Source organism: Thecamonas trahens, assembly GCF_000142905.1.
Source record: "Thecamonas trahens ATCC 50062 unplaced genomic scaffold supercont1.2, whole genome shotgun sequence".
In the NCBI taxonomy this organism is placed as follows: Eukaryota; order Apusomonadida; family Apusomonadidae; genus Thecamonas; species Thecamonas trahens.
Genome location: NW_013657678.1, coordinates 442,395 through 464,846, shown reverse-complemented (window position 1 = coordinate 464,846; position 22,452 = coordinate 442,395). Strand labels below are relative to the sequence as shown.

Sequence of the window (22,452 nt, the reverse complement as noted above, 5' to 3'; positions counted from 1 at the left end):
GCAAGCAAGGGCAATCATGTCTCAATGAATAACATGAGTGAATGTGTTGGCGGGTTGGTGATGGCGAGGCGGTGACAGGTAGTGCCGAACTGGACGTCGTTCTTGGCCAGGGACTGATTGAAGGGTGTGTGTGGGGAGGTGGCTGACTTTGGGGGTAAGAGCGTACGGCTCTCTCAGCGGCCTGACATGGATCGCTATGACATTGTCCAGACCATTGGCCAGGTAAGTTGAAGTAGTGGTGTACATGAAGGTGTATGAGTGTGGCTTCCTTTCCTGTCTTTAGCTGGCCTTGCCTGTCCCCTCTCCCTTTCTCCTTGGGCGAACCGTTCCGCCGCGAGAGGAGGCCACAGACGTTTTTTTGCTGCCCGACCTGCGGCTAGCCACCGGAGGGACCTACGGCTAGCATGCTGCGGCAGGGAGATATTGCTTGCACAAGGGACATCATGCATTCAGTATGAAGCTTCTTGCTCTTTCTCCCTGTTTGAAAGCCATTTAAAGCTTAGGCTGCGCCTGTATAAGCACGGCTGGCTGTTGACGGAAGGATCGTCGAAGGTTGGTCGGGTGCCACCAGAAGGGACGCCCCAGGCCGGGGAGGCAGGGGGGTTAGGTGAGGTTGGGTGTGCGTTGGTGCGTGTGTGTGCGTGAAGAAAGACTATGGTTAGCTACTCACTCTCCGCGGCTGGCTTGTGGTGGTATTGTATGCTGGTTACGATAGGGCGCGTCTGGCACTGCGTTTGTGGTGCGGGAGAAGGACAACGCTCAAGGCAAGCTCCTCTGCATCAAGCAAATGACCACATCCACGTTCAACGAGCGCGAGCAACGTAGGTGACCCGGAGAGTGACTGCAGTGACCGGTGTGTGTGTGTGTGTGTGTGTGTGTGTGTGTGTGTGTGTGTGTGTGTGTGTGTGTGTGTGTGTGTGTGTGTCTGTGCGCGTGTGTTTGTGTGTGCCTCGCTATACGGGGCTCGACGCGGGCTCGGCACAGCTGTGCTGGGCGTGGGAAGCAGGCACTCGCGCGGGACTCACATGGGGTACCTGATGGGGGTGATGCAGAGAACGCCATCAACGAAATCAAGGTGATGAAGCAGCTGGACAACCCGTTTATTGTGGCGTACCACGATTCGTTTGAGGAGGGCGAGCACTTGCACATTGTGATGGAGTACGCAGGGGCGGCGACTTGCAAAAGGCGCTCGACGAGCGCAATGGTGAGTACCTGGACGAGGAGCAGATTCTGGACTGGTTCTGCCAGCTTTGCCTGGCTGTCAAGCACTGCCACGACCGCCGTATTCTGCACCGCGATCTCAAGACGGAGAACATCTTCCTTTCGGAGGACAAACAGATCAAGCTCGGTGATTTTGGACTTGTGCGGACGCTGCAGTCATCGATGGACATGGCTCGGACTGCGGCCGGGACACCGTACTACCTCTCGCCGGAGATCTGCAACGGTGAGACGTACAACTCCAAGTCCGACGTGTGGGCGCTGGGTTGTGTGCTGTACAAGCTGCTTACGTTCCGGCACGCGTTCCAGACCGACTCACTCCCGGTTCTCATCCGCAAGATTGTGTCCGGCGACTACGCGCCGATCCCGCGGACGTTCTCGTCCAAGGTCCGCGCCCTTGTTGACTGGATCTTTACCTCGAATCCGGAGGAGCGGCCGTCGGTGTACGAAATTTTGCTCAACACCCCGTTCCTCAAGTCGCGGATCCCCAAGTTCCTCTCGGACGAGCAGATCCAGATCGAGTTTGGCAGCGAGTATCAGATTCTCGACGACCTGCAGGAGGACGAGCACTCAGACCTCTGGGTCTCGTTCTCCTCGTCAGACGACCCGAACGCACCCGACGCCGCCCCGCGCTCGTCGCGCTCGTCACTGCACGGCAAGGACAAGTCCAAGTCCAAGTCCAAGGACAAGTCCAAATCCAAGTCCAAGTCCAAGGACAAGTCCAAGTCCAAGTCCAAGTCCAAGGACAAGTCCAAGTCCAAGTCCAAGGCTAAGGAAAAGTCCAAGTCCAAGGACAAGTCGTCGCGCCCGAGCTCGCGCCGTGGCGACCGCTCATCGCACCGCTCGTTGCGCCGTGAGCCGTCGGGCTCGTCCGAGTCGCGCTCGCGCTCGCGCTCGCGCCACGGTTCGCACCGCGGCTCGTCGTCACGCCATAGTTCGCGTCCGTCATCACGGGCCCACGACCGTGAGCTCGAACGCTCCTCCTCCCGCCGCGGCGGCAAGACAAGGACAAGTCCAAGGCCAAGTCCAAGGCCAAGGACAAGGAGAAGTCGCGTTCCGGCTCACGCCGAGGCGACAACGGCGAGCGGTCACGCTCACGATCCCGTAGCCACCGCTGATGTGTGGTTAAGCCACGGCCACCGCAGTGTGTGGTGCTGTTGATTGAAGCGAGCGTTGCGCTGCTAGGTTGGGAGAGAAGGGGAGTGCAGATGGCGGCGCCATTTACCCGCACTGCGGCAGTGTGTGGCAACCTGGTCTCGTGCGTCATCGTAGCTGGAGAGGCGGCGGAATCGCAGCAGGCCCATTGTCCGGCGAAGGGACCGCGGTCGAGCCCATCGAGTGCGGGATCGAGTGGTCAAGCTCGGCAGCGTGGAGGTGTTGCTCGGCCTCGACGTGACCAGCCGAGTGTCCGGCGTGGGCGCGGACCATCGAGGCAAGTGTGCAGGCTAGACCAGCGGACACAACCACAGCCATGGCGGCGATGAGCAAGCCCAACCCGACGGAGGCGTCGACCAGGATCAGCCCTGGACACGCACGCACACTCCGCCAACCGAGCTCGCGCGGAAGGCACACCAACACCGCAACAGCCAGGCTCAGCGCAACAAGCCCCAGCGCTCCTCCAGCCCATGCGAGTGTCGTGATGGCTCTCACACGGGAGGCGCCGAGCCAGGGCCATTCGCTCCGGCCGCTCCTGCCAAGCACAGCAGCTGCGGTCGGCGGGACAAGCTGCGCGCCCCGTCCGCGGAGGGTGCACGGCCACGGTAGGAGCGACATGTTGAGCAGTGGCGGGATAAAGGCTGCTGATACCGCTGCCATGCCTGTCGATGCCACCAATGTCTGGCTGGTGACAAAGTGGCGGACAGGGCCACATCCGCGTCCGCCGGCCAGCTGAGCGCCCGAGACCGCGCCGGCAGCAGCGCCGCACGCCATCATCATCGCCACAGCCACCACCCGCCACCGCCGTCGTCCTCGCCCGCCGGCCCTCCTCCTCACCACATCGAGCCATGCCTCCTCCAACCGTGCCCTCCGCTCGCTGCGGGAATGGAGGCCCTCAACGAGCAGTGGCCTTGTCTCGGCAGCAGCCGGTGATGAGTGCTGAGCGGTGGCAAGGACGTGCACCAGCTGCGGCGGTGGGAGCGTAGCCAATGAGAACGGGGCAAAGAGATGATGCGAGGTGATCTTTGGTGGAAAGGTCTGATCCGGTAGCGCAAGGCTCATCGGCGGCGAGATCGGAGCCAGCGGCGGCAAGATAGGTGGCACCGTTGAGCGCGAGCGCACCGTGCTGTCCATGAGCTTACGCCCTCCCCCGCGACCGCCGTCGGCCACAAGCTCGTGATACGAGAGTCGGAGGAGAGGGGAGGGGGTACGTAGAAACGAGGTGTAGCCAAGTATTGGAGGACAAAGTGGTTGGGCAAGGGAGGGGGGGTCTTGCGTGGGGTTTGGAGAAGACTTGCCGTATCACCCCCTTTCCCTCTTCACGGTCGCCACTTGAATCAGGGACGGCCATCAGCGGCGGCCCCAGCGCTGGCCAAGGCGCCGATCATTGAGTGCCTTTAGCAGATGATCGATGAGCCGCACATGGCCTCTGCGGCTGCCCCCCCCCCCCCCCCCTCCCCGCCTTGTTGACCAATGGTAATGGTAATGGTAACGGTATTGTCAATGGCAATGGCAATGGCCAAAGGCAGGCGGAGCAAAACGATCCCCCCCTCCCCTCAGGGCGGAAGGGGCAACTGCCATTGGCAGTGTTACCTCCCCCCCCCGTGCCTCCCCCCCCCTCCCCCCCACCGCCCCAACATCCACACTCACCCTCACTCCACTACCTCCCACGAATGGCTTCTCCGTTCAGAGCAGGGGGCTCGTTGTGGACAGAGGGCTCGTTCTCCTTGCCGTCGATGTCCTCGCCCGTCCCGCACCTCCTCGCCTCGTCGTTGGCAGCTGACTCTGCCACACGCGCCTCGCCATCGTCGGCTGTGCGGAACTCACGTCCGGCAGGTTCATCGACTGACGACATGATGGCGGAGCTCACAGCTTTGCGGGATGCTCACTTTTCGGCAAAGCTTGAGATTCGCATGCTGCAGGATGCGCTCGCTGGCAGGCTGCCATCCGAGGCTGCGGCCGTGACGTCGGAGATGGTCGAGCTGCGGGTGGCCGTCGCCAGGCTGCAACGTGAGCTCGAGCAGAAGAACGATCTGCTCTCCAAGTCTAAGACTGCCATTGCCTCACTCAACGCCAACGCCGACGTTGCTGCCGCAAAGGTCAAGCTCGCCTCGGCGGCCGACAACCAGATCGCGTCGCTCAACGTCACCGTAGGCGAGTTGAAGGACGTTGTCAATGCTCAGGCTGCGCGCATCGCCGCGTTTGAGGCTGCGGAAGCTGCTGCCGACAATGAGACTGGTGCGCTCAACACCCGTGTCACCGAGCTCACCATGCAGGTGGCCTATCTCGAGGCCCAGGTTGCCGACGCACGCACCTCGGCTGACGCCGCCTCGGCAAACTTCTCCGCCGCCGCCGCCCAACTCGCCGGGGTGCAGGCCGATCTGGAGCGTGCGGCCGGCGAACTCGACGAAGCCCGCCTCTCACTCGAGATGACCAAGGCCGAGAACAGCCACCTGGTGCGCGAGCTCGACGCCGCGCGTGCTGTCATTGACGAGCTCAACTCGCAGCTCGGCGACGTCGGCGCCCGCGACTCGTCACTCCTCTCCGCCACCAACTCCCTCCGCTCGGCGCTTCTTGCTGCCCAGGCCGAGTTTGCCACTGAGCTTGAGCGCGCCCGTGAAGAGTCGGCCACCGCCGCCGGCGCCGCCTCGCTCCGCATTGCCGCCCTCGACGCCGAGCTGGAGGAGGCTAAGGCTTCCGCCGCTGCCACCGCTGCAGAGCTCGCAACGTCGACGCAGGCGCTGGACCAAGCCAACGCCCTCATTGCCAAGCTCGAGCGTGAAATCTCCACAAAGGTCGACGCGCTGGCGCAGGCCGAGGACTCGATTGGTGACATGGCGCAGGTTCACAACGCTACGCTCGCCGTGCTCCGCTCCGAAATCAGTGCTCTCGCCGACGCTCATGCCCAGGAGCTCGCCGACGAGCGCCGGACAGCCTCGTCTGCCGCCGCCGCCGCCGCCGCACGTCACGCCGATGCCCTCCATGCCCTAGAGGCTCGGCTCGGCGCAGAAGCTTCCGACACCGCCGACGAACTGGACGCCGAGTACTCAGCCCGGCTTGCTGAGCTTGCCGAGGCCAAGGATGACCTTGAGGCAGAGTACAAGACCCACCTCGAGCAGCTTCGCGCCGATGCCGTCCGCATGACCACTCAGCATGAGGCCCAATGCCGCGAGCTGCAGTCCCAGCTCGACGATGCACGCTCTGACTCGGTCACTGTTGCCGCCAGCGCAGCCGCCGACCTCGAGGCCCGCAACGACATCCTTGGCAACGTCGCCGCCGCGCTCGGTGTGCTTGTCGGCTCAGCGCCAGCACCGACGCTTCGGTCCGCCCACGGCGCAGAGTCCAACCTGCCTATTCTTCGTGAGCAGCTCTCCAACGACCTTGATGCGCTCCGCGAGATCCTGGACCACGGGCGAGATATCGAGGCCAAGGCTGCGCAGGTCGACGAGTACGCCACTGCGCTCGACCGCGCCCGCACGCACGCTGCCGAGCTCGAGACCCAGCTGGAGCGGACCCAGCACGCACTCGACACAGCATCGCTTGATCGCGAGGCCCTGCTCGCCGAGAACGCGTCGGCCATCGAGACCATCCACGCCCTCAACGTGTCTGCCGAGGCGCTCTCGTCCGAGAACGCTGACCTGCGCGCGACCGCTTCCGCCACTACTGTCCTGCAGGACCAGCTCAACAGTTCGTCGGCGGCACTGATGGTGTCCAACACCTCGCGCCATGAACTGGAGCTCAAGGTGCTCTCAGCCGAGGCGCTCGAGGCGCAGCTCGAAGCAACCAAGGATGAGCTGGCAGCCGTGAGTGCCAAGCTCGAGGACGCCCGCAGTGCGCACGAGGCCCAGCGTGAGGAGGCCCTTGCGCTCAAGGAGGACAACGCGCTGCTCCGGGCTCAGGTTGGGAGCATGGCAGCCGCCAACGAGGCGCTTGAGAACCGCGAGTCCGAGCTTGCCGCCGCCCTCCACACCACTCGCGGCGAGGTCGCCGCACGGGCGACGCTCGCCGACGATCTCAGCCACGAGAACTCCCGCCTCCGCAAGGAGCTGGACGAGGCTGCCGCCACCAAAATGGGGCTTGCCCGGGCCGAAACCAAGCTCGAGGCAACGTCCGCGAGCCTTGCCGAGGCCCGCGAAGAGATCATTAGCCTCAAGGCCGAGCTTGCCAACGCAGAGTTCAAGTTCCGCTCGCGGACCCAGAACGAGCTCATCGAAGAGACTAATCGGGCGCTTCAGGAGCGCAACCGTGCGCTAGCCTCCAAGCTCGACTCGGAGCACGGGCGGGCGGTGCACATGGAGCGGATGCGAACGGATGTCGAGGAGCTACGAGTCAAGCTTGTCGAGGCCGAGTCACGAGCCTCTCTGTTCAAGGCCGAGCTTGACTCGGTCAAGGGCGCGCTCTCGGCGGTGCGGCAGGAAAAGTCGGCGCTGGCGGCGCGAGTTGACTCCACCAATGACTCGACGCTGGAGCTGACCCGGATCCGGGCTGAGCTTGCCCGCAAGGACGACCAGTTGGCCTCGCTCTCGACTGCCCGCAACAACCTCGAACGCGAGGTCTCGCGGCTGTCGGCGGTCGAGGCACAGATCTCCTCGCTCCGTTCCATGCTCGACGCCAAGGATCGCGAGCTCGAGCGCCGCGACACTGTTCGAGTCGATGCCTCTGAGACTCGCTCGCGGATCCGCGAGCTTGAGTCTGCGCTCTCGCGCGCCAAGGACGACACTATGGCGGTCGAGCGGCGGGCTCTCGAGGCAGAGTCGCGGGCGCGCGAGATGGAAAGCCTTGTCCGTGAGGCCGAAAAGAGCCGCCGCGACTCGGAGGACCAGGTCCGCGACCTCCGCCGCCAGCTCGCGGACGCCGCCCGCCATGCCGACCGCGCCTCGTCGTCGTCGGTGCAGCTGGAGCAAAAGTCGGCTGAGATATCGTCGCTGCAGCGTACTATTCAGGATCTGCAGCATCAGGCCCGCATGGCGGCGCAGTCACAGGCCAACGCGGCCGACCTCGCCGCCGCCACCCATTCCAAGCAGATGAGCGAGGCACAAGCTAGCTCGCGCCGCCAAGTCGACGAACTGCGGGCCAAGCTCGCCGCCGTCGAGGCACAACTGGCCACCGCTGCCGAGTCGGCCACGGCCGCGCTTGCCAGAGATCATGCTGAGCAGCTGGCGTCTGTCACCGCCAAGTTCCAGTCTCAACTCGCTGCCGCCCAGGAGCGCGAGGTCGAGGCCAAAGCTGCCGCCGCGGCTGCCGCGGCTACAGCCGACGAGCTCAAGACTGCTCTCACACAGCGCGAGGCGACCGTCCGCGAGCTGACACAAGTCATGGCTGCAGTGAGTGTGCCGTCTCCTGGCGTGCCGTCGACACCACCGCCTACCGCTGGACCGCGTGTGACGCTCGACGCACTTGTCGGCGCTACAGCCGACGGCTCGCTCACGACGCAGTCGCGCGAGTACATCCGGGCGTACCAGGCGAGTGTGGCCAGCGAGCTGACAGCAGCTCGCGACGCGCTGCGCGAGGCCGAGGCTGAGCTCGACGCTACCCGCAACGAGCTGGATCGGACCCGTGGCGACGTCGACACCATTGAGTCGGCGTACGCAGCCCTTGAGGCCTCGCATCATGCCACACTCAATGAGAGCACTGCGGCAGCGGGTGAGCTGGAGTCGTCACGGGCGCGCATCCAGGAGCTCGAGACGCATGGCAGCAAGCTCGAGAGCCAGCTGACAGCCGAAGCCGAGGCGGTTGAGTCGCTACGCTCGGTTGTCGACGCGCAGCGCCGTGAGCTGGACAAGGCCCGGGCCGAGCTCCGCGAGTTTGCGCGCGAGAAGCAGGCCATGGAATCGGCCATACTCATGCAAGTCCACGAGACCTCACAGTTCCTCAAGCACACCAAGGACTCTCTCGATGCACGGCCGCCGCCGGTGCCGCTCACGCCGTTCCTCGGCCCCGGCCCGCTTCAGTCGTCGATGATGGGCGGCATGGCGTTTCCGGCCGGGCCGTCACCCATGGTGGGCATGCCACCGCCGCCGCCAGTGTTTGACCCCAACGACACGCTGCATACCCTCTCGCATGCGCTCTCGCAGATCGACCGGGCCCGCGACCTGTCGATGGACCAACTGGCGTCTGCTGACGCCGCACCGTCGGAGCAGCCCCCGCAGGTGCCGGTCGTGCCGGCGGTCAATTTTGACTCGCTGCACGAGGCAACGCTTGCGCAGCTCCACCAGCTGGCCTCGATGGGGACCGAGTAAAAGCGTTTACGGATCAAGTCCATGCGCTGTACTGTCCACTCGGCTGAGCTATTACATCGTAGTGCTTGTGGCTGCGCTGCCGATGGCGGCAAGCGGGTCGGCTTCACCGCGGGCGATTGCGCGCAGAAAGGCAGCGTCGCCCGACTCGGCGACCATCTCGGCAAAGACCGAGTCCGGGTTGTCGATGAGCGCTGCGGGCGAGTCAAACTCGCGGACGGCTCCCGAGTCCATGACCAGGATGCGGTCCGAGTCCATGATGGTGTTGAGGCGGTGGGCGATGCAGATGACGGTGGCATGGCGGAACTCGGAGCGGACGGTGGTCTGGATGAGCTGATCAGTGACGACGTCTGCGGCCGAGGTAGCCTCGTCCATGATGACGATAGACGAGTGGCGAAGGAGAGCGCGAGCAAGGCAGAGGAGCTGGCGCTCGCCGACCGAGTAGTTTTCACCGTTTTCCGAAACAGGGGCCGCGAGGCCTTCGGGCGTGGCGCGGATGGTGGCGTCGAGGTGAGCCCGCTCGAGCGCCTCCCACAGCTCCTCGTCCGAGTGGTTGTTGAACGGGTCGAGGTTGGTGCGGATGGTGCCGGAGAAGAGAACTGGGTTCTGCGGAATGATGGCGATGGAGCGCCGGAGGTCGTCGAGACCCATGCGGGAGATGTTCATGTCGTCGATGATGATGTTGCCCTCGGAGAGCTCGACGAGGCGGAAGATGCAGAGGATGAGCGACGACTTTCCTGCGCCGGTCCGGCCAACGACGCCGACCTTGGTGCCTGGGTCGATGCGGAACGAGCAGTCGCGGAGCGCGGGCTCGAGATCGGGCCGGTAGCGCATGGTGACGTTGTTGAACTCGACGGCGCCGCGGTGTGGCCAGCCGGGCGGGGCGCGGTACTCGTGGACGACGGCCGGCGGCTCCGAGTCAACATTGAGGGTGTAGTGCATGATGCGCTCGACCGAGTTGGACTCGACCTCGGCCTGGGTAGCCATGCGGACCGTCCAGTTGAGCGAGTCGGTGATGCGGAGGGTGTAGGCGATGGTGAGGCCGACGAGACCAGGGTCGATCTTGCCGCGCTCCACCACGCAGAGCATGGCGGTGAAAACGACCAGCAGGTTGCCGAGGAGCTCGAGACGGACCGAGAGCCAGCGGTTGGAGGCCATGGAGAGGATGTACGCGCGGTGGTTGTTGTCGACGGTTTTAGCCGACGCGGCTTCAAAGTGCTCCTCGAGCGCATAGGCGCGGATGGTCGGCGCGCCGGTGATGGTCTCCGAGAAGAGGGCATAGACCGGTGAGCGCGAGACCGAGTCGAGCCGCTTGAGCTCGCGCGAGGTGCGACGGTAGTACTGCTGGACCACGCCGTAGGCAAAAATGACCGGGACGCACGGAATGAGGAACCATGGGATGATGACAGCGACAAGGATGAGCGTGGCGAGGCAGCGGAAGAGCGTGCCACCGAGCGAGTGCAGGGTCTTGGGCAGCGAGTTGTCGATCGAGTCGATGTCCTTTGAGAACCGCGAGAGGATGCGGCCAATGGGCGTGGTGTCGAAGAACGACATCGGTGCGCGGAGGATGTTGGCAAAGAGCCGCGAATGGAGGGCCCGCGAGGCCGCAACGCCGGCGCGTGCAAAGAGCAGTGACCGCGCGAGGAGGAGGAGCGTGTTGGAGAGGCCGAGGATTACGTATGTCGGAAGGTACTTGGAGAGAGGCGCATGCGTGTCGGACGACCACTTGGCAAGCCAGTAGTCCTGCGAGACACGAGTGGCCTCGGCGGCTATAAAGAGGACGAGAACAACGATGCCAAAGACGACGCCGCCAAAGGCGCGGAGATAGTAGAGGTAGACGCGCCACTTGACGGCTCCGGTGTTGCGCTCCTCGGTCGTCATGAGCGAGCCGGATGGACCAGCCTCAGATTCGGCGCCAGTCGACTTGGTCTCGTCGTCGGCCGAGCCGACACCGAGCGACGGACCGATGGTCACGCCCTTGAGTTCCTCGACCGGCTTGGCGTCGGCCTCGGCGAGCGCGGCGAGGACCTCCGAGGTGTCGAGCTCGACCGTCGAATCGCCGCCGTCGAGGGGTGCAAAGCTGAGCTCAGGCGAGACAGCGTCGTCGAGGCCGGGCGACGCAGCCTCGTTAGCCTCGGCAATGGAAACAAAGTCGACACCCTGGGCGAGGAGGTCCTGGTAGGTGCCAACGTGCTGGATTGAACCAGCGTCGACGACGACAACAAGGTCGGCAGACGGCAGGTACTGGAGCTGGTGGGTGACGAGAACACGAGTCTTCCGGCCAAGCACGCTCGGGTCAAGAATGGCGTGCTCGAAAATGTGCTTGCCGACGTGGACGTCGACGGCCGAGAGCGGGTCGTCGAGGAGCACAATGTCTGTGTCAGCAAAGACAGCGCGGGCGAGCGCAACGCGGGCCTTTTGCCCACCAGACAGGTTGATGCCCTTCTCACCGATCTCGGTCGAGTCGCCAGCCGGCAAGATAGCAAGGTCCGGGAGGAGAGCGGTGGCGCGGAGCGTCTCGACGTACTTGTCGACCATGGGTGCTGCAGCGGAGCCGTGTGCGGCGCAGTCGTCGTTGTACTCGTCCTTGCGGCCAAAGAGCACGTTGTCCATGAGGGTGGCATTCATGACCCATGCCTCCTGCGGTGCGTACGCGACCGAGCCTGATACCTGGACTGAGCCGGAGCGGCGCGGGACTTCGCCGAGGAGCGCCGAGAGCAGCGTCGACTTGCCCGAACCGACGCGGCCGACGACTACGACGAGCGAGCCGGGAGCGATTGTGAGCGAGACGTCGGCGAGAGTGGGAACGGCCGATTCTGGCTCCCAGGTAAAGACGCCGTCGGTGACCGAGATGGCGCCGCGAGGCGCCATGGCTGCTGCTGATCGGTCGGCAGCAGCGGTTGTGGCTGCTGCCGACGACGGCGACGGCATGAGGTACGGGAGCGGCTCACGAGTTTGGCCAAACTGCTGCGGCAGCTCATCAGCATTAAGAAAGGCGGAGAGGCGGCGGACAGCGACAACAGTCTCGATGAGCATGTTCATAACGTTGGGCAAGAACGAGATCGGGAACCAGAGGAGGCCAAAGAGAGCCATGGACGAGAAGATTGCCCCCGGCTCGAGCGGGTCATGGGTAAACGCATAAACAATGTACGTGGTAGACGAGACCATGAGCATGGAAGAGAGCATGACAAAGTAGTTGACGGCGTTGTAGTTGGCTTGGGTCTGGAGGACGGCGGTCTCGTCGGCGCGGAGGCCGTGGACTTTGTCCTCATACTCCTTCTCCCACCCGTAGAACTTGAGGATACGGATGCCCTGCAGAATTTCGTTCATGGCCATGACGCGGGCGTCGGTGAATTTGACCAGGCGCGAGCGGAGGCCGGAGAGCTTCTTGCCGATTCGGGTCTGGATGGGAACAAGTGCGACCATGATAAAGACGCCGGCCAGCGCCGACCAGCCGATGGCGCGGAAGAGGAGAGAGAGAGCAATGACAATCTGCAGCGGGCACGACCAGGTGAGGTGGAGGAACTGGGCCATGGCCTGGACGCGCGAGACGTCATTGGACATGAGGTTGGTGATCTCGCCAGCGGTGTAGCCTGCGCGGGCTTGCGACGAGAGCTTGAGCGCCTTGGCGTAGACCGCGCCGACAAGGGCCGAGCGGACGTGCATGCCGCTACGGAAGCACTGGTGGAAGTACTGGTTGATGCACATGGTCTGGATGAGCTTGGCCACAAAAAGCCGATGACGTAGAGGTAGCCGAGGTAAGCCGGCTTGGACGGATCCTGCACGTACGTTACAGTCTGCGCGAGCAGGAGCGGGCCAGAGAACTGGATGAGATCCTGCGCGAGCTTGAAGCCGGCCGCCCGAGTGAACCGGCCTCCAAACGCGTGGCGCAGCGAGTTGACGACCGGCCATGCCGACTTGGCCTTGGCCTTTAGCGCCTCGGCGTCGTCGCCAGCCTCGGCCTTGAAGCCAACAATGACGTTGCGCCAAGCGGCGGCGAACGAGCGCGAGGCGACTGCCGAGAGGTCCGCCGTTCGAAGCTGGAACAGGTTTTCCTGCATGATCGGAAACTTGTGACCAAAGTACACGAGGCTGTTGAGCCACCAAAAGGTGATGGTCGAGAAAAAGCCAGCCGTTGGCTCGGGCGACGGCCCACCCAGTCCGGCTTTGGCTGCTGCAAAGCCGCCTGGAGTGTCAAAGCCACCCTCGTTAGCGGTGAGCCGGACGGGTGTAGCAGAGACGCCACCACGACTGGGCACACTCTGCGCCTCATCCTCGACAGCTCCGCCGTAGTAACCGCGTCTGCCGTCACCAGAACTAGTGCCTGAGCCCGAATCTGATGATGACGGCAGCTCAGAGGAGCGCATCCGTCCCAGAGCTGACATGCTTGCTGTTTGCTGACGGTCGTCGGTGTTTGGTCACGAGGGGACTTGTGCGACTTGAAGGGGGGGGGGGGGGGGAGAAGGCCTGGCCTCTTGCAGAGGGAAGCAGACAAACTGGGGGAGCGGACGTGCCGGCGTTGGTTGGTAGCCTGGCCCGAGAGTAGTGCAGAACGATGGGTGCGGGAGCAGAGGCACTGCCAATGCTGTGGACCCTTGCCAGTGGCGGCTTTGATGTCGTCACTGATGGGCGACCGCTGTGATCGATCGGAGCGGGGCAATGCGGAGCGACCTCGCGACCTTGCTGATAGTGCGATTTTGCCCGATTAACAGGTTGCTGGAGATCGACAGGGCGGAGCAAGGAGCTATGGACCATCACACTGTTTGTTGAAGTCTCACTTGAGAGTGGATGATTCGCCTCAGTAGAGGCTGGTCGGAATGAAAAGCCATGAGATAGCCATGGAAAGAAGGGTGATGAGGAACGCGCGGGTGAGCGCCGCAAGCGGCGCGATGGCGACGGCTCCGTCGCCATGTAATGTGGACAATGGTGCGAGCAGCACCGTTGCCGGCTCCGTCGCCATGTAATGTGGACAATGGTGCGAGCAGCAAAGGTGCCGTTGCCGAGGCTCTCGTTCCACGCCAGAGTATTGTCGTTGCGCGAGACCGAGACGATGTCGCACGCGCTGTCGCTGTTGATGTCGGCGCGAATGCTCCGGGAGAGGGAGTTCGGCGAGCCGCTTGGAGGGGGATGCACCGGAACCGCTCATGTTTTGGTACCACGCAACTTGCCGGGCGCTCTGTGCGGCCGAGACGAGGTCCATTGTCCCATCGCCATCGACGTCGCGCGCCGGTCACGGCCGAGTCAACGATGGAGCCTGCGTCAAAGACGCCGAGACCGTTGTTGGCAAACCACATCACAGTGTGGATGGGAAAGGAGACGACGGCGACGTCGCTGTCACCGTCACCATCAAAGTCAGCCACGGCGAGATCGTAGGCGGTGGCGAGCCCGCGGGCGACAACGCGCGACGACTCGAACGTCCCGTTGTTGTTGCGGAACCACGGCACGACGCCGTAGTCGTAACCGGTGGCTACGACGTCAAGAGCAGCATCACGATCAAGGTCGGCTAGCACCACAGCCGTGGTACCGGTGGCATCTGTGGCGTCGAGAATGATCGGGGGGCCGAAAGGAGGCAACGGCGCCGCTTGGGAGACGCAAGAACCACAGCAGCACCAACGAGGAGCAGCAGCACGGTGGAAGCGACGGGCCGCATTGCAGGGTCACGTCAATACTCCTTGCAGGCAAAGGCTAACGAAAAAGAGTCTATTGCAGTATCCCTACTTGCAGTGTAGGGCTGCGTTGGGCCGTTGATGGCCGTCGATGGCCCTGCTGCAGTTGACGTTGATGCACCAGTGAGCGAGTGTGATGCGGCCGCGGCACGCGTGGGTTTCGTTGTGCAAGGTTGCTCAGCCAAAGGGAGGCAAAGAAGTGCGGAAGAGTGTGAGTAAAGTTCAAGAGCGCCTGCCAAAGCTCCTCCTTGTCAGTGCAGGCTGGCAGTGGGCTGATGCTGCGGGTGGCGAGCGCACATAGGGTGCAGGGCGTGAGTGCGGCGTGCAAGCAACCACGGCACGGTGGTGGAGGCGGCTAACGCATGCCGACAGCATCGGCCCGCGGAGAAAAAAAATATCTGAGGGAGGATGAGCAGCTGCGCCAGATGGAAATGTTACCCTTTTAAAGGCGCGAAAGCCAAGCAAGTTGCATATCATCAACAAGCACCATGTGTTGCACCATACCCTAAAGTCGGGAGGAAGCAGCATAAGATATGAGGGTAGTTTATGGAGTTCGGTGAAAGCGCATGCACACAAAATAAAACCTGCATTCATCAGAACCACCGGGTCGTCAAAAACATCACGTTCGCGACGTCGCGTATGGCGGCGTCGCCAACGGGACGAGGGGGAGGGGCGAGGGCTTGGTGGCCCTCAAGTGAGAGGTGACGTCCACTCTCGACTCTCGTCACTCAAAGTGTCACAAAGGACACAGCCAAGGATGGCTGAGCGAGCCAGCGTGTTAGCGCGTGGCAGCCGGCTGCGTGGGCGTGTTGAGGCGGCACCGGCCAATGTCGGGGCGAGCCACGACATTGGCATGGGGCGGCCAAGCAAGGAAGCCGAAGCATCCGGTAGCAGCAACGAGGAGGGCGGAGGCAGCAAAGGGGGAGAGGCGCGCAAGAGCAAGGGCGATGCAGGCGATACTGGTGGTGGTACAGGTCGGACTTTCGCCAGGCGCGTGACCTCGAGAAGGCTGACGGTGGACTCGGGCCCGGCAGCGAGTCATGGTAGCGGCTTTGGGCGGTCGCGGCGGCGGCGGCATTCCGCGCCACAGGACATGCTTCGGGCAGCGCAAGAGCGGTTGTTTCTGGCACGGCTGTCATCAACGGGAAGCGAGGGGTGGATGATTGGTGCTGGCAATGCGGCCGGCGAGAACGCCGAGCGGTTGGAGGCTGTGGTCGAGGCCGCGTTTTCCCGCGCTGACGCCACCCCGGCATTGACGGAGACTTCCAACACAAGTTCGGGCTCGGGTTCGGGCTCGGGCTCGAACACGGCGAGCACGGCGTCGTCGCGACGGCCGCAGTCCGCGCCGCGGCGGAGGGGCGGAAACATGCGGGGGCGGCTGTCGTCCTCAGGCTCGCTCCAACTCCTTTTGCGGTCGCGGTCGGGAACGGGCTCAGGCTCGGGCTCGGCATCCGGGTCGGGAACAGGAACGTTTTCGACGACCTCGACGACAACGGCGTCGCACTCGACCTCGTTCTCGGCCTCGTTCTCGGCCTCGCGGTCGGTCTCGCGTTCAGTGTCGCGGTCGATGTCGCGTTCGTTTTCAAGGTCACCGTCGCGGTCGCCGTCTGTGCCAACGAGCCGGACACGGACGCGGCAGGGAAGCGACCCCGGATGGCTGTGCAGCGGCAGGCGGGCGCAGGCTTCGCCGCCGCCACTGCTGCGGACGGCGGGATCGAAGGCGACGGAGCCCTACTCGACTCTCGCGATCAAGGTGCCCGCAATGGCGGTCGGTGCGCGAGCGGAGCGGAAGGAAGGGCGGCGGTCTGCGTCGTCAGACTCGCGCGAGTCAGTATCAGACGCAGATGGGCGCAGCCTACGGACCAGCTCAGGCCTGCCGTCACCGCTGTCTGCCACGTCGTCATCGATGACTGCTGCTTCTATCCAGGCGTCGACCTCGTTCTCGGACGCGTTTCAGGCCAAAATGCGGCAGCAGTCTGCCGACTCCTTGCTCTCGTCGGGGCTCTCGTCGGCGCGATCGGGCATCTCACCGCTCACCTCGCGCGATCCGTCGTTCGAGGACCTGCTAATGCAGCGCGGAGCCGGGGCGGAGATGGACGACGAGGCGGCGCGGCGTTCAGCGATCGAGAAACTGTCGGGCGTGGCATCAGAGGTTCTGCCGCGGTTGTTTGTCTCGGGAGCCGCGGTGGCGCTCAACCGTGAGCTCCTGGCCTCGCACGGCATCACCCACGTCCTCAATATGGCCGGCTACGAGATCGACTCGCCTTTTGCAGACGAGCTGGCGTACTTTACGCTGCGGCTGTCAGACTCGCGCCTGGCGCCGCTGCGATCGCTCATCTGCCTCGCGCTGCAGTTCATCTCACGGGCGCTCTCTGATCCTAACTCGCGAGTCCTTGTGCACTGTGCCAAGGGCGTGTCGCGGTCGGCGTCGATTGCGACGGCGTTTGTCATGTGGGCGCGGTCGTTGGACTACGATGCGGCCTTGGCGGTGGTTGCTGCATCGCGGCCGATTGTGGCTCCCAACTCGGGCTTTGAGTGCACGCTCGTCGAGTGGTACCAGTACACGTCAATGCCACCCTCTGAACGGCCGAACACGCTGTTTTACCTCGCACCGCTCTCGCTGTACGACGCCACCACGTTGGTGCTCAAGCAAGTGAAGCGGGCGATTTCGCCGGAGCTGGTGCAGCGGCTCGACCCGCGGTTCATCTTTGTCCTCCGGACGCCGCAGCGGTGCTGGGTGTGGCACGGCCTGCAGGTGCGGACGGGTGTCGGGCTCATCGAGGCTGTCCTCTCGCACGTTGCGCTGTGGACAGCGTTTGAGGGCGACACCGCAACGGTCTCGCACGTCCGGATGGGCAGCGAGCCGCTTCCGTTTTGGAGCTCGCTCACGGGAATGCAGAGCGAGGAGATCAGCGTGCCGGTGCTCAATGCACAGGTCCGGCTCCAGTCGCTCTACGACGTCGAAGCCTCGCTACTCCCCACAACGGCGTCGAACTCGTCTGACGAGTCTTTGGCTCCAGGCACACCGACGTCGCCCATTTCGCCGTCGATCCACAAGCCCTCTGCAGTGCTGCCGTCGGAATCACCGCTCGTCTCGCCGCGATTCGGGCCGCCTGGCACCATCCGGGCGTACTCGCGGCAGTCTGAGCCGCCGCTTCTCTTCCAGTACCCTTTCTGGGAGTCGCTGGAGATGTTCGACTCGGACGACCTGTGGGAGGACCGAATGTTTGTCCTACTTCCACCATCGTCCCTTCCCACACCTCCCGACTTTGCCTTTGTGTGGATCGGCTCTCACTGGACGCCCGACGAAGCCACGTCGCCGGCGACTTCGCCCACGTCTGGCGGCTCGCCCATCGAGCACTCGAGCTACTCGCCACCTGGCGGGCCGGAAACATCGCCGTCAGCCTCGCACTCGCCGGGGTCGCACTCGCCACTGACGTCGTCGGGCTTGGCGAGGCAGGCGTCGGCGTCGACGAAGCCCTCGCGCTCAGCAGCGGCGACAACCGGGGCTGAGACCGAAACCGAAGCCGGGGCCGAGACGGAGACTATGACCTCGACCTCGACCCCGACCTCGGTCGGGACTGGGACCGGAACTGGGACTGGGACCGGAACCGAGACGACGACCACTTCGTCGTCGTCGTCGACGTCGGCTGCTAACTCGCCCGAAGCATGCGAGCTTGCGCTGCCTGGCCCGCTGCCCTCGCGGCACGGGACGTGGAGCGTGATGAACCGCGGAGACGTTGCGTCGCCGCGAACGCCGGCCAATGGCGGCGTACGGCGGCGCAGGCGCGGGCGGGCGCGGTCACCGTCGTTCTCGTCGTCGGTCTCCAACTCGCCGTGGTCGTCGCCGGTCTCCTCACCGCGGCTCTCGAGCTCGACGGCCGCGCTCCTGCCTGCGATTGCCAAAGCGGTCGCCGCATGTGATGTGTCGTCGGTGGCGCCGTCGACGCCGCGTGACTCGCGGTCAGTGGCAGCGCTGGCGGCGGCGGTCGACTTTTTGCAGCTGGCTACGTCCGGGCGAGCGGCGTCGGTTCCACTCTACCTGCAGTATCAGGGCCTGGAATCTGGCGAGTTCTGGTCGTACTTTACCAATGGATGAAGCTGCGAGCGATAAACCGCGACAGTCTACGTGCAGATGATGCTGCCGGCGCCCTCTACCTCGCTCATTTGCGGATGCGGATGACGCCCTCCTGGACAACCGAGATCTTGAGCTCGCCGGCCGAATCGTAGATGCGACCGGCTGTGACGCCCCGGCCCGAGCCGGCAAAGTCGGACTCCATCTCGTAGAGCATCCACTCGTCGGCGCGGAACGGGTTGTGAAACCACATGGCGTGGTCGAGCGAGGCGATCATGGCGAGCTGCGGCGAGTACAGCTTGAGTCCGGCAGCGACGAGCGGGGTGGTGGTCAGGCCCCAGTCGGAGAGCCAGGCGGCGATGCAACGGTGAATGTGCGGCGAGTCCCCGATCTCGCCGCGGGCGCGCATCCACATCAGCTGGCGTGCCTTGCGCGGCGCAATGGTTTGTGGCGGGTCCATCAGCGGCGCCAGCGCTTCGTCGAGGTTGCCGCCGACTTCGCGAACCTCGAGAGGGAACGGCTGGAGCACGGCCGACTTGAGGAACTTGCGCATCCGCTCCGGCACGCGCTCGTCGGCGGCGGCCGCGCCGAGCAAATCGCCGACAGACGGCTGCTCGTCAGGGCTCGGCGCCGGTGGCATCTCCTTCTGATATTGCAGCGGCGAGTCTTCCGGAACGTGGAACGAGGCCTGCAGCTGCGCAATGGGCACGCCGTCTTGGATGACGGTCACCGCGCGCGATCGGAACGACCGCCCATCCAGCAGCCGGCGAATCTTGAAGAGCAGCGGAACCGAGGCGTTGCCCGGCTTGAGAAAGTAGGCATGCATCGAGTGCAGCTCGTGGCCACCTGATCCGCCACAAGCGCCACTCCGGCTCGAGGCCGACGCGTCGTCGTCGTCATCGAGGGTCATGTGGGCTGCAACCACAGCCTGGCCCACTACCTGCCCACCGTACACACCCTTTGAGCCTGGAGGGTGCCACAGCGCACCCACATCGGCAGTCCGGTACAGATCGGTGTCCAGCTTCTCTAGCTCGAGCACGTGGCCATACGACCACGACGAGTCATGTCCCTTGTCCATGCCCAGCGAGAGCCACCGGACTGCACCTGCTGTTGGTGGTACCCGGCCAAGGGTGTGACCAGCCAGTACACGTGTAGCCCGAAGCATGATAAACGGTGTGTGCGTGTGTGTGTGCCTTGGGGTAGACAAGTGCCGTGGCCGGTATGGACGCGGCGCTGGCGAACAATGGCGGGGAACAGGGAGCCGATGGTGATGCGTTGGCTGAGGGGGGGGGATCGGATCAGGTGAGGTGATTGTAGTGTGCGTGAGAGTGGGTATGATGGATGGGATGGTGAAGAGAGCGAGAGTGATGGCGTCAATAGGTAGGGGGGGGGGAGGAGAGCCCGCCGCGCGCGCGGACGTACCAAGCTTGGCCCAGCCCTGATGGCAAGCAAAGTGAGAAACCATCAACATCTGGATACCCTAACATGGTTAGGGAGCAGTATCGATGGGCCAGTAGATGAACATGTTGAGGGCTGCAAATGGGAAACAGGATGGAAAGCAGGCGATGGGTGGTATCCGTCATAGTGGCCACGGGCGAACAGACTCGAGAGTGTGGAGAGCCACCCTCGGTCTAGCCGAACACACGGCGGTCGACCACCACCAACCACGTCCCGCAATGGTCAGAAGGATGAGAGTGGCACCCCACTCACTGCGGCCAGGCCACCACCGAGGATGGGCAATGCCGTGTGCAAGGGAAAGACACCCAAGTATGTCCCTTAGAGCGAGGAAGGAAGGGGGGGGGGGGGGTATGTCGGCCACAGTGCGGGTGTTGCGGGCGTGGCGGGCATGATGCGGGCATGATGCGGGCATGATGCGGGCATGATGCGGGCATGATGCGGGCATGATGCGGGCATGATGCAGGCTTGGCGCGTGGGCTGAGGCTGTTTCCTCTCTCTACTCACGATCATGGGAGCGACACCACTTACGATTGGTGGGATCTGTTCTTGCGCCTGTCTGCGCCTGTCTGCGCCTGTCTGCGCCTGTGGGTTTGCCCGTCCACCGGTCTTGGGTGGGTCTGGGTCGGGCCTTGGGGGGGGGGGGGGGGGGATGCAGGCTGCCAAAGAAGCGGACGCCGTGCGTGATGCTGGTGGGAGGGAGCGGATGCGGCAAGTCGGCCCTGGCGCAGCAGCTTGTTTACCACGAGTTCCCGACGGACCACCAGCCGACCATTGTCGATGGCTACGAGAAGCACTTTGTGCTCGACGACTTTGCGGCACGCATCTCGATTGTCGACTGTGGTGGCTCGGACGAGTACGTCAAAGAGATCAACAAGTACGTCGAGCAGGCCTCGGGGCTCATTTTTGTTGTCGACGTGACCAACCCGGACTCGCTTGACGCTGTCAATAGCAAGTACACGGGCCTGCTGGCGCTGCGGCCGGACGTGGCTAACCTGCCCAAGGCTGTTGTCGCCACCAAGACAGACTCAGTGGATCGCGTCGTCTCGCAGCCGGACATCACCGCTCTCGCTGCACACTGGTCGTGCCCGCATGTCGAGACATCGGCGCAGTCGTACGACGATGTCGAGGCCGCCTTTCGCGTCCTCGTCGCCAAGCTTGTGCCCGAGGCCGCGCCGGATGGCCCGTAAACGCAGCTGCATCTCACAGTGCTTGCCGCTTGCCGCCAAACGGTTGGAAGGCCTGGACCGCAGCCTCAGCCGCATGCTTGACATCGTCGTCCTGGACCCGGTTCGACGAGACAATGACGTTGGCCTCGGCCATGACCTGGTTGAGGGCGCAGAGCAGAGCCTCGATGCTGGGCGTGTCGAAAAAGTCGTTGACCAGAATGAGCTCCGACTCATAGAACTGGTGGGCGAGCGGGTCGTAGATGTAGAACCACCAGTGCCGGGTGTCGGTCACTACGCCAAACAGCCGGTCGTAGTACTTGCGGTTGACGGTGTTGCGCTCAAAGGCAGCGTGGAGCTGGACAAACAGCATGCCGCGCGCCTTGTCAAAGCCTGACGGCGGCGCAGAGACGACCACAATCGCCGGCATGTGTGGCGGGAACGTCGGTGGGCCAATCGAAAACTGGACGGGGCCCTCGGCGTACCGCCCCGCCAGCTTCTTGCCGATGTTGATCGAGAGGTGGGTGTATGGCGTGAGCACCTCCTGCAGCATTCGTGCCAGTACCAGATGTCGCGTCTTCTCGTCAGTGTCACGCGCATGCGAAAAGACAGAGCCAAACTCCTGCATCGACGCCATGAACCGGAACAGCGTCTCCTCGGTAACCGGCGGCGCGAGATCAAAGCCAAACTTGGGCAGCGGCAGCTCCAGGGCAAGAAACTCGAGTGCCTTGGGCAGGTTCCACTTGGAAAACAGCCGGCCCTTGTCCAGCTTGACCTTGCCCGGCGAAAAGCCCATCGGCCGGCCCCGACCCAGCGGCTTGTACTCGAACAGCGAGTCAAAGACCGACCGCGCCGCCGCCAAGCTCGCCCGCCCGATCTCCGAGCCTGCAAACGCCGTCCACGCAGGCGCCACAGTAGCATCCCACGCACGCTCCCACATCGCCATCCGCGCCCGGCTTTCCTCATCCGTCTCCCACAAGCCCGAGTCCGGAGCCATTCCCCGCCGCGCCTCTTCACCAGCTGCCACCACCGTCGTCGCCTCGGTCGCCTCGCCCACAAGCTCTGCGGTACGCTCTCTCTCGGGCTCTCCTGCAGGCTCTGCCCCAGCGCTTGCTCCACTGCTTGCACGCCGCACAAGCATCGGCCTCATATTGCGGACCGAGGCCACCAGCGAGGCTGCCAATGAGCCAGTGAGCCTCTTCGAGCCCGAGAGCGGGAGAGCTGCCATAGCCGGCCGCGGGGCATGTGAGACCGCCACGCCCATGGCCTTGCCCAAGCCAACACGAAGCATTGGCAGAAGTAGCAGAAGAGACCAAGCGAGTACCGGTAGACGAGTGTGGCGACAAAGGAAAGTATAAGTGAGTGAGTGTGTGTGAGTGTGTGTGTCAGAGAGAGTGTGTGTGTCGCTGTGGTGGACGTGTCTGTGCGCGGCATTGGCCCCACACCCGCCCCGCCGGCACTGCACCCTCTCCCCCCCCCCC

The 22,452-nt window shown here is 64.0% G+C and overlaps 8 protein-coding genes across 8 annotated transcripts; 4 read left to right on the top strand and 4 right to left on the bottom strand.

The window, feature by feature from the left end:
• Window positions 1-186: 186 nt before the first annotated feature.
• Window positions 187-2,336, top strand: AMSG_00516 (NEK/NEK1 protein kinase; the record flags this gene model as incomplete). The annotated part of the gene is made up of 5 exons (XM_013907338.1): window positions 187-222; window positions 716-821; window positions 1,053-1,150; window positions 1,186-2,158; window positions 2,221-2,336. The coding sequence occupies 5 exons, from the start codon at window positions 187-189 to the stop codon at window positions 2,334-2,336; spliced, it is 1,329 nt and encodes a 442-aa protein (XP_013762792.1).
• A 1,710-nt stretch (window positions 2,337-4,046) lies between these two features.
• AMSG_00514 (uncharacterized protein) lies at window positions 4,047-8,615 on the top strand (the record flags this gene model as incomplete). The annotated part of the gene is made up of 1 exon (XM_013907337.1): window positions 4,047-8,615. One exon carries the CDS (start codon window positions 4,047-4,049, stop codon window positions 8,610-8,612), a length of 4,566 nt encoding a protein of 1,521 aa, XP_013762791.1. The 3' UTR covers window positions 8,613-8,615.
• A 48-nt stretch (window positions 8,616-8,663) lies between these two features.
• On the bottom strand, window positions 8,664-12,994 carry AMSG_00513 (ABC transporter C family member 1; the record flags this gene model as incomplete). Its single annotated transcript, XM_013907336.1, has 2 exons — window positions 8,664-12,329; window positions 12,353-12,994. 2 exons carry the CDS (start codon window positions 12,992-12,994, stop codon window positions 8,664-8,666), a joined length of 4,308 nt encoding a protein of 1,435 aa, XP_013762790.1.
• A 413-nt stretch (window positions 12,995-13,407) lies between these two features.
• AMSG_00512 (uncharacterized protein) lies at window positions 13,408-14,259 on the bottom strand (the record flags this gene model as incomplete). Its single annotated transcript, XM_013907335.1, has 4 exons — window positions 13,408-13,557; window positions 13,581-13,698; window positions 13,743-14,142; window positions 14,184-14,259. The coding sequence occupies 4 exons, from the start codon at window positions 14,257-14,259 to the stop codon at window positions 13,408-13,410; spliced, it is 744 nt and encodes a 247-aa protein (XP_013762789.1).
• An 848-nt stretch (window positions 14,260-15,107) lies between these two features.
• AMSG_00511 (dual specificity protein phosphatase) lies at window positions 15,108-18,405 on the top strand. Its single transcript, XM_013907334.1, has one exon. It carries the CDS (start codon window positions 15,129-15,131, stop codon window positions 18,372-18,374), a length of 3,246 nt encoding a protein of 1,081 aa, XP_013762788.1. The 5' UTR covers window positions 15,108-15,128; the 3' UTR covers window positions 18,375-18,405.
• AMSG_00510 (palmitoyl-CoA hydrolase) lies at window positions 18,345-19,482 on the bottom strand. The gene has a single exon (XM_013907333.1). It carries the CDS (start codon window positions 19,426-19,428, stop codon window positions 18,439-18,441), a length of 990 nt encoding a protein of 329 aa, XP_013762787.1. The 5' UTR covers window positions 19,429-19,482; the 3' UTR covers window positions 18,345-18,438.
• A 587-nt stretch (window positions 19,483-20,069) lies between these two features.
• Window positions 20,070-21,013, top strand: AMSG_00509 (Ras-1). The gene is made up of 2 exons (XM_013907332.1): window positions 20,070-20,117; window positions 20,464-21,013. Exons 1-2 carry the CDS (start codon window positions 20,083-20,085, stop codon window positions 20,993-20,995), a joined length of 567 nt encoding a protein of 188 aa, XP_013762786.1. The 5' UTR covers window positions 20,070-20,082; the 3' UTR covers window positions 20,996-21,013.
• Window positions 20,527-22,262, bottom strand: AMSG_00508 (uncharacterized protein; the record flags this gene model as incomplete). The annotated part of the gene is made up of 1 exon (XM_013907331.1): window positions 20,527-22,262. The coding sequence occupies one exon, from the start codon at window positions 22,260-22,262 to the stop codon at window positions 21,009-21,011; it is 1,254 nt and encodes a 417-aa protein (XP_013762785.1). The 3' UTR covers window positions 20,527-21,008.
• Window positions 22,263-22,452: the final 190 nt, after the last annotated feature.

Bases quoted from the DNA above. Each gene is read 5' to 3' on its own strand.
- AMSG_00511 (XM_013907334.1), top strand. From the start codon at position 15,129: ATGGGGCGGCCAAGCAAGGAAGCCGAAGCATCCGGTAGCAGCAACGAG.
- AMSG_00510 (XM_013907333.1), bottom strand. From the start codon at position 19,428: ATGGACAAGGGACATGACTCGTCGTGGTCGTATGGCCACGTGCTCGAG.
- AMSG_00509 (XM_013907332.1), top strand. From the start codon at position 20,083: ATGGGCAATGCCGTGTGCAAGGGAAAGACACCCAA. The intron at 20,118-20,463 runs GTATGTCCCTTA...GGGGGGATGCAG, and splicing joins TGCAAGGGAAAGACACCCAA to GCTGCCAAAGAAGCGGACGC.